The sequence below is a fragment of the Camarhynchus parvulus genome, chromosome 3 (assembly GCF_901933205.1).
Source record: "Camarhynchus parvulus chromosome 3, STF_HiC, whole genome shotgun sequence".
NCBI classification, from domain to species: domain Eukaryota; kingdom Metazoa; phylum Chordata; class Aves; order Passeriformes; family Thraupidae; genus Camarhynchus; species Camarhynchus parvulus.
Genome location: NC_044573.1, coordinates 112325508 through 112334898, shown reverse-complemented (window position 1 = coordinate 112334898; position 9391 = coordinate 112325508). Strand labels below are relative to the sequence as shown.

Genomic DNA, 9391 nt, shown 5'->3' with positions numbered 1-9391 from the left:
ATGGCTTCACAGGAGGAGACACAAGAGGAGGATGCAAAGGCACAGCTCCTGGCAGAGGCATTCCAGAAGGAAGGACTGGATGCTGGATACTGGCTGCCCAAAGTGACGCAGATCCTGGGAATCAAGTGCAGAGAAGCCCTGCAACATCTGGAATATAAAGATTACCTCAGGCTGGAGTGTGAGGTACAGCACCCCTGGGAGAAAAAGGCACTCCAGAAACTCCTGAAAATAACAGATGACAAAACGCCGTGTAAGGAGGTGCAAGAAGCATAACTTGTGGAAGACAAAGCAGAGACAAGAAGTGGCCAAACAAGCTCTGAAGGATCTGACAGAAATGCTCAACAGCCGCAGCCACAGCCAGGATGCTCTGAGGGAGAAAGCAGAGACTCTGTGGCAAGCCATGGAGATTCCCAAAGAGTTCTGGCCACCGCCAAAGAAACCCTTGGCAGATATGCTGGAGAGCATCCAGAAGCAGCTGGAGCAGCAGGAGGTGTCAGCAGGCAGGAGGGAGAACATCCCTGACACAGAGGTGCTGAGGCGGGCGTCGGGGGGACTGGCCCTGCAGGGCATCTACAGAACCAGCAGACCTGAAGATCTGCTGGCAAAGCGAGAGCAGCTCCTCAGGGTTCCTGAGGGATTCCAGCTCGCTGGTCCAGAGCAAGGATCGCTGCTTGAGAGGAAGGAGTTCTCCTCCTCTGCAGCAGAATCCATTTTCACCAAGTCCATGGAGCAGCTGGGGTTCAGCATGAGCGTTTCTGCCAAATCCTCATTCTGGGGGTTTAATCTGGGAGCGGGTGTAGATCAGAGCAGCTCCTCGCAGTCACAGGACACCCACCTGTCCCACTCTGAGCAGAGCTACTTTTGCACCACCAAGTACCAGTACATCCCTCTGGCCTCCTGCTACTTCCAAAGGCATCAGCTTCGCCTCTCGGATGCGGCTCTGCGGGAGCTGCAAGACATGGAGCAGCTGTTGAGCTGCAGTCAGGAAGAAGACAACCCCACCTTGGTGAAGATGTGTGAGAGCTTCTTCAGCAGGTTTGGCTCCCACATAAACCAGGGTCCCCTCCACTTTGGGGGGATATTCTGGTGGAAGGCGTCTACAGAAGGATTCCGAACCGAGCAGCGGGAAGAGATGAAGCGACAAACGTCTGAAGCACTGAACAGCTTTGTTGGGGCCAGCTGGGGTGGCTTTGGGGCCAGTGTAGAAGGGACCCTGGATGTTTCCAAATCCAGCTCAAAGGCTTCTGTCCTCGGGAAGAGACAGAGAGAGTTCTCATACAGCAATTCAGCTCTACGTGGTCAACACAGGGGGCCCAGCAGACACTGCTTCCCTTCCTCAGTGGAAAACGGGGCTCGTGTCTGATAACACAACGTGGTGCGTTATCGACCGTGGCTTTCAGCTGATCCCAGTGTGGGACATCATCCTGTGCAATCACTGTGGGGATTTTAAGTCTGTTGGTCAGATGAGCAGAGCCCTCAGGACTGCATACAAAGCACTGACGAATCAGAGCATTGGCACCGTTTTTGGAGAGGAGCTGAGCAGTGCAGTGCAAGAGGCCAGGGATTTCATGGGGACTGTGAAGGACTGGGAGGTGACCAAGGTGGATGAAAGGAAGTTGCTCATGCTGATGGAGCTAAAAGATGATCTCAGTGCAAAAACCAGGAACTCCAGTGTGTGGATCAACGTGTGCCTGTCGGACAAAGCCCTGCAGAACTTCCTGGTGAACACCGTGCGGAGCTGCCAGGAGTCACCTTCAGAAAACACCACCTCTATCAAGGTAATGTTGAAAAGCCTCCTGAATCCTCATATCTACTCTGTCAAGGATTTCCCCGAGGCTTCCTCCATTATGCAATGGGTGTTCCAGACTGAGCACCCACTTCCCAGATCTCCCAAAGTGTCTGAGCTTCAAGAGCTCATCAAAACACTGCAGCAAATGAAGGAGCACATCCATGCTGTCACCTACGCACCTGGAAGCTCTGCTTCTGCTGTTCATGAAGCAAAGATAGAAGCCACCCAGACCAGCAGCCTGGCCATTTATTCCTTACTCCAGTCTCTCCAGGAACAGGCTCAGAAGGACATGGAACTGTTGGTGCTCTTGATTGCCACCAGCATAGGGTACCAGGTGGAAAGCAGCACTTTTCAGCACCTCCTTGGACACCCAGAAATTCAGTACATGGCCAAGGAAATGGAAGCGGCACATGCAGAGTATGTGAACCTGAAGGAGCAAGATCCCGACAGAGCTGAGGCCTTCCTCTTGCTGACGGGTCTGACTGTGACACCTGAAAGTCAAGAGCTGTCCCTTGAGCAGAAGAAGGAGCGTTTAGTTTTCATGGAAGATCACATGAAAGGCTTGTGGTCCACACGGATAAAGAATCTCCTCCAAAAGCACACTGGAGACGAAGACTGGGAGAGGCTGGAACGGGACTTGGACTCCTTGATCAGTGGGTGCTTGGATGACAAATGGGATGAACAGAGGGTGCAGAACATACTCAGTGACCTGGAAGACACTTTTACAACACCTGAGGCCCCCAGTCAGTCCCAGTCCAAGTCAGACAGAAGCAAATCCACTGAAAATGAAGCCATTTCAAACCAGGAGTTCCTCCAGCTGCTCAAGCGCCTTGGACTGGAAAGTCACTATCCAAGGAAAATGGGGATGGGATATTTCCGCACCATCTGCAAGACATCTCTGCAGGACAGCCAGCCCAGCCAGGACAAGGAACTGCCATTATACTTCTTGCAAAAGCTCTTAACTGTGGATTACCGGGTGAGATACCTGACTTGCTTGGAAGGGAGAAACCCAGGCCTTGCATCCGTGCCACAAAGCAGAGAGCAAGAGAACCAACAATCAGACTCCTTTGAAAACTTTCTTGATAAGCTGATGGAAGCCACCCCTGAACGTGCAAGCAGGGACAGCCATGTGCACCCCATGGACCTGCAGATGGCCATTTTCCATTGTGCTGATGACTTCCTGAGACAGACCCTGGCAACCAAGCTGGCATTCTGCCAGCTGGCGCTGCCTCTGCTGGTGCCCAACCCGAGCACTTCACGCATTGAGTTCCTGCTCTATGCCCTCAGCCAAATCCAAAGGAGCTGGAAAGAGGTGGACAAGTCAGGAAATCAGGCCCAAACAAAGAGTTTCAGCAATAAACTCATCTTTCAGGCACAGACACCTATCGTGTCCTTCATCCGCATTGGCAGCTCGGCCTCCTCTTCCAAGTCCCAGCTCCTCAACGCTCTGCTCAGCAAACGCAAACACGACACTTTCTTCCACCGCCACTGCAGAGGCAGCACCAGAGAGCGTTTGCTGATGGAAGGGCTGGTGGAGATCGCCTGGTACTGCCCTGCTGGAAGCCCCAGTGACACCTTTGAGCGCTGTGTGGCTTTCTGTAACCTGCATGGAGACGCCAGGGATCATGGAGCACAGCTGCAGTTCCTGCAGGAGATATCTGCTGTCAACGTGGCTCTTGTGTCCGATTGGGAGCACATGGACAACAGGGGCAAAAAGCTTCTGCAGGACCTGTGGCAGTCACAAAGGCCTTTGGTTTGTCTTCTCACGGAAAAAGAGAAGGTTGCAGCTGGACAAGCTGGCAAAACCATAACAATAGGGATCAAGAACAGAAATGAAGCAGAACTGACGGAGCAACTGACCAAGACAATTGGGAATCTCCTGGAAGGGTCTAATCCATGTTTCAGCCTGGAGGCCTGCGTGGAAAAAGCTCGCCAGCACGGATTCATAGTGGATGCAGATCAACCTGCGTGTGTGACAGCCAAAGCAAAGGCAAAGGAGCTGGTGGAGCTTCTGAAGAAAGAGAAGCTGTGTGAGATCAAATCCAAGCTGCTGCCGCTTCAAGGAAAACTGTGGTACCAGTGGTGCCAAAAGGACAAAGAACTCACTCGCTTGCAGGAGAAGAGGAACAAGAGCGTTGAGCATCATCGCAGCCAAATTGAAAATGACAAGAAAGCCATAAGAAAAAAGCAACTTGAGCAAGCTTTCCCTCTCAACGCACTGATGAAATCATTTCTTGGCTTTCTCCAGGCTCAGCCAGCAGATACCAAGAAATACTTCCTGCACTGGATGAAGGTCTTTATGCACGAGCTGTCCTGTGGTCGCCTTGAAGAACTGAGGAGAGATTATCACAAGTTATGGTCTGAAACCCTGTTAAGAAAGAAAAGCAAGAAAAAATCCAGGGTGAATGATGAGTTGCTGAGTCGCTTGGATGCCCTCTCTGATGAAATCAACGATTCATCCATTGGCCTGGAGCACCTTCTGAGAGAGGCAGGGCAGATTTATGAAGCTCTGGAATTAATGAACTCCAGGAATGACAATTTTGCCAAACTTCCAGAAATTGCAGCAGAGCTGATGGTTTCAGGGTACCCCGTGGAGTTGATGGATGGGGACGCTTCTTACCTGCCCTTGCGCTGGGTGGGAGCAATCTTTGACAGCTTAATTGAGAGGCTGGGGGACAAACGAGTGTTTGTGCTCTCCGTGCTCGGCATCCAGAGCACAGGCAAGTCCACCCTGCTGAATGCCATGTTTGGGCTGCAGTTCAACGTCAGCGCAGGGAGATGCACCCGCGGGGCCTTCATGCAACTCATCCCAGTGGGCGAGGAGCTGCAGCAAGACTTGGGCTTTGATTTTGTGCTGGTGGTTGACACAGAGGGACTTCGTGCCATCGAGATGGCCAATAAACAGTCTCTGAACCATGACAACGAGCTGGCCACCTTTGTCATTGGTGTTGGCAACATGACTGTGATCAATATCTTTGGAGAAAATCCATCAGAAATGCAAGATGTTCTCCAGATCGCTGTGCAGGCTTTCCTGAGGATGAAGAAAGTCAATCTTTCCCCAAGCTGCCTCTTTGTCCACCAAAATGTGGGAGAAATAACTGCCAAGGAGCAGAACATGGAAGGACAAAGGCGTTTGCAGGAAAAGCTGGATGAAATGACCGTGGTAGCTGCTCAGCAGGAATTCTGTGACATCTCCTCCTTCAGCGATGTCATTGGCTTTGATGTGAGCACCCACATTCACTACTTTGCTCACCTGTGGGAAGGAAACCCCCCAATGGCACCACCCAACCCCACCTACAGCCAGAATGTCCAGCAACTCAAGAGCAAAATCCTCCAGGCTGCCAAGAAGCAGTCACAGCGCAGCATCTTGAGGCTCTCGAGCCTGAAAGATCGTGTTGGTGACCTCTGGAATGCTTTGCTGAATGAAAACTTTGTGTTCAGCTTCAAGAATTCCCTGGAGATTGCTGTGTACAGGAGACTGGAAAGTGCCTTTAGTCAGTGGACCTGGAGGCTGAGGAGTCACATCTTAGATGTACAGATGAGACTGGACAACAAAATTCGGAATGGGGAGATGCAGAATGTCACCATAAAACACCTTGAAGGGCTGGTGCAAGAGACAAGTGATGCCATTGAGAAAGAAGTGGAAAAGTATTTCAGTGAAGACAAAGACCGTGAGACACTGGTCCAGTGGAGATCAAGCACAGAGATGAAGCTGAAAGAACTAAAAGAGACTCTTCTTCATGAAACAAAAAAGAAATATGAGAATCTCATTGAGCTACAGAAGGAGCAGAGGAAACTGGATGCAAGGAAGTTGGAATATGAAGACGAGCTCCTGAGAAGGAGTCGGGAGCTGGCTGTGAGTCTGAAAGGGAAGAGCCTCAGTGAGATAGAACTGAAGGACAACTTTACTCGTGTCTGGATGAAGTGGATTACTGAAGTCTCCCGTGCTGCTCGTCCTCCAGAACGGGTGAATATTGATGCAGAAATTGAAGATGTCCTTCTTGAGCACTTTAAGGAGCCGGGATATCCATGAACGGATCAGGTCATTTCCCAAAGGCAGAGGGTTTTCTTTTGATCCAGAGAAACACATCATGAAGAAAAAGTATTTACGCTTTATCTCAGATCCCAGGAGCCTTTCCAATGCTGATGTGATCAACTTTCAGCACATCACAGACAACATCATAGCGTGTGTGATGGCAAACATTGCTAAGAAGGAAGAGGAGAAACGTGATTACAGTCGAAATTTTATTCATGAAATACTCAATGAAGTACAGAAAGGTGTGAACTCTGTCCCCAGCAATGCAAAATGTACTTTTAACAGAGAATACAGCATGGATTTGTCTCTGTATCTGTGCACAATGGCAGCAGAAAGGTTTAAAGCCATGCACGAGGCATTCCAAATGGCAAATGACCCAGTTGTGTACCTGAGCAGCAAGAGAGAAGATTTCTTCCAATGTTTCCAGATTTCCTGCCAAGGAGCCACTTCTGTCACAACTTTTGCTGTTTTCCTTTGTGACAAGATTGAACCAGCTCTTCGCCGGGCAGTCTATGAGAGGACAGCTAAAGACATTGCTGAGGACATGCAGAAATCCCCAGATTTCCAGGGCAGCAGAGCCAATCTGGAAGTTTGCATCCTGAGATACCTGGCAGAACAGGAAAATTTTGAGTATTTCAAGCAGTACCTTACATCTCCAAAACAGTTTTTTCAGAGTTACATTGAGACACGAGTTAGGAGTCACTGTTTAAATGGGAGAAGGAGGCTGAGGATGTTTTTAGATTCCTCCCTTAATATTCTCTATAAAAACATCCTTTCAGCTGTTTCTTTATCAACCCAGATTGTCAAAGACAGAAAAGACAGAGAAGACAAAATCTCTCTTTGGCTGGATGAATTTTGCAGGGAACTGTCAGAGGTGATCAACTTGCCCAGAAGTGACCTGAAGGGCATCGAGCACCAGGAGGTCACAGACATTGAGTTCCTGAGCAGTGCCATGGCACAACCTCTGGATGACCTGAAGGAAAGGCTCATGAAAGAATTTCCTGGTGCTGACCTGAGCTCGTTTCCAAGGCAGCCTCACACCATCCTGGCGGAGCATTTTGCAGGGTGCTGGGAGCAGTGTCCCTTTTGTGGGGCTGTCTGCACAAACACCATGTGGAATCACGATGGAGACCATCAGCTGGTCTTCCATCGCCCACAAGCTTTGCAGGGATGCACATGGTGGAAAATTTCCCTGGCATGGGATACACCATGCTGACCATTGATATTTGTTCCAGCCTTGTTGCAAGTGACTGCAAATTCAGATTTCGTGGTGGCCCATGGATCCCTTACAAAACATACCGTAATGCTGGACCTCCTGTTTCCACTTGGAACATTCTTCCTGATTCATCCATGCAGGCGTACTGGAAATGGTTTGTGTCTCATTTCAGGACACAGCTGGAAGCTCTGTACAATGGGAAATTTCAGGGCAAAGGAGAAATCCCTGAGGCATGGCGGAGAATTACCAAGCAGGAAGCACTATCCGAGCTGGACAAGTGTTAGGCCACATCCATGGGGAGGAAGAACCACAACAGCTTTGCACTTTAGGAGAACTTTGTACCAGGCACTCCACAAAATGCAGTTACAATGATGATACTCTTAATCCAGTACAGACAATGGCATCTAACTTTTCCCAAATTTGATGAAATATGGTGCATTACTGTATCCATTACTCAGCAACTACCTTGCTTCATGAAAAAGCCAGACTCCTCTTGCCTGTTTACCATAAACATTCCCCTCAGCTTTGGCCTAGAGCCAAACCAAACCCCCTCCTTGAGACAATCGGCCTTGTGGCCATCCTGAGCCTGAGGGCCAGGGACGGGGCAAAGGCAGCACTCAAAGCACCCCCTGGATCAGCTACTGTGAGACAAGAAGGGACGGTGCCCCAAAGGCAGTTTTCCTGCAGCAAGGAGCTGTCCTGCTCGGAGGAAGGCCTGCAGGATCTGAGACCAGCTCCATGCTGGCTGCAAGCTGGGCTGCTTGGGTTTTGGGTGTCATCCTTCCCTCCCTCACTGCAGCCTCCTGGATCAACTGAGGCCGCTCTCCCAGCAGGAGCTGTTGTGCCTGTGGGCTCAGGAAAGCAGTGACACAACTGCCCCAGGCTCAGGCAGTGCTTTCACTCCCTGTCTTGGGGGTGCTGTGTCTCTGTCCAGGGCAGCCCCTCCTGCTCAGGTGCCTGGGGCTGCTGCCCTTCCCTCCAGCCCTCAGCCCCTGCAGGAGCTGCTCCTGCCCTTGGCCTCTCTGCTGAGCAAAAGCCTTTGGAATGCCCCATGTGGAGAATCCTGTCTGCCAGCACCTTCTGCAGCAGCCCTCGGGGCACTGCTGGTGCTGCCCAGGCAGGCTGGTGGCACCGGAGCCGTGCTCTGGAGAAGGTGGCACCAGCTGGCTCTGCCCCAGGCAGCTGTGGGGGCTTTTGCCATGTGGGCTCTGCAACCCCGCTGGCAATGGGAGGGCCAAGCCTTCCTGGAGAGCTGCTGAAGGGCTGCTTCAGCCTCATCCCCTGCAGGCTCTGTGTGAAAAATGCATATTGTACCTTGGCTCTTTGCAAATATTAAAATGAATACTGTATGTGTTATGTTGGAAAGTTATGTTGCTTTCATCTCTTTTAAGTAGTGTGGTAAGTATAAATTTTAGGCTATAGCATAATATAAAATAGAAACTATGTGATGGAAGATACTTTTCTAACTAGCTCAAGGAATGGATAAGAGAATGAAGAAAATCTCTGCAAAAAAAAAAAAACAAAAAAAAAAAAAAAAAAAAAAAAAAAAAAAAATCCCCTTTTGTTTGGAAAAAAAATATTTTTTTAAAAAAAAAAATTTTTAAAAAAAAAAAAAGTTAAAAATAAAAAAAAAAAAAAATATATCTTTTATTTATTATTTTTTTTTTTATTTTTTATTTTTATATATATTTATTTTTTTATTTTTTTTTTTTTTTTTTTTTTTTTTGTGTGGGGGTGCTTTTGCTTGGCAGAAGGAGTAAAATGCACCCAGACATCTGTAACTCTTTGCTTTTTATTGTCTTCTATTGTCCTACTCTGATTATCCAAATGCTTATTGCTCTAATTTTTTATTACTATTTTCATAGCTATTTTATTACTATTAAACTTTTAAAATTTTAAAACAAGGTATTGGTGTTTTCCCACTCTGCTAATAAAGGAGTTGATTTGGACTGCTCTGTGTCTCCTTTGTGTTCAGGGGAGCCACAGCTGGGGGGGACTCGAGCTCTGTGTGCTGCAGCCAGGCAGGGGACAGGGGTGTGAAAAATACATATTATATGTATTGGCTTTTTGCAAATATTAACATGAATGCTGTATGTGTTATGTTAGAAGGTTATGTTGTATTAATCTATTTTTGTGATGTACTAATCTTTTAAGTAACGTGGTAAATATAATTTTAGGTTGTAGCATAATGTTAGAGTAGAAACTGTGCAATGTGGGATACTTTTTTTAACTAGGTCAAGAAAGGGATGAGATATTCAAGAGATTCTTTGCACAGAGATAACAGCAACAAGACACCTAAATCCTCCAGAGAAGAATTATTGCCCCCTTTTTGGAAGAGACCAACTTTCTC

The 9391-nt window shown here is 48.5% G+C and overlaps 1 protein-coding gene across 1 annotated transcript; it reads left to right on the top strand.

Moving 5' to 3' along the window:
* Positions 1-7325, top strand: LOC115901839 (interferon-induced very large GTPase 1-like). The gene is given in 5 exon segments (XM_030944809.1): positions 1-264; positions 266-1257; positions 1259-5810; positions 5812-7032; positions 7035-7325. Coding segments are annotated over 5 exon segments (7320 nt in total).
* Positions 7326-9391: the final 2066 nt, after the last annotated feature.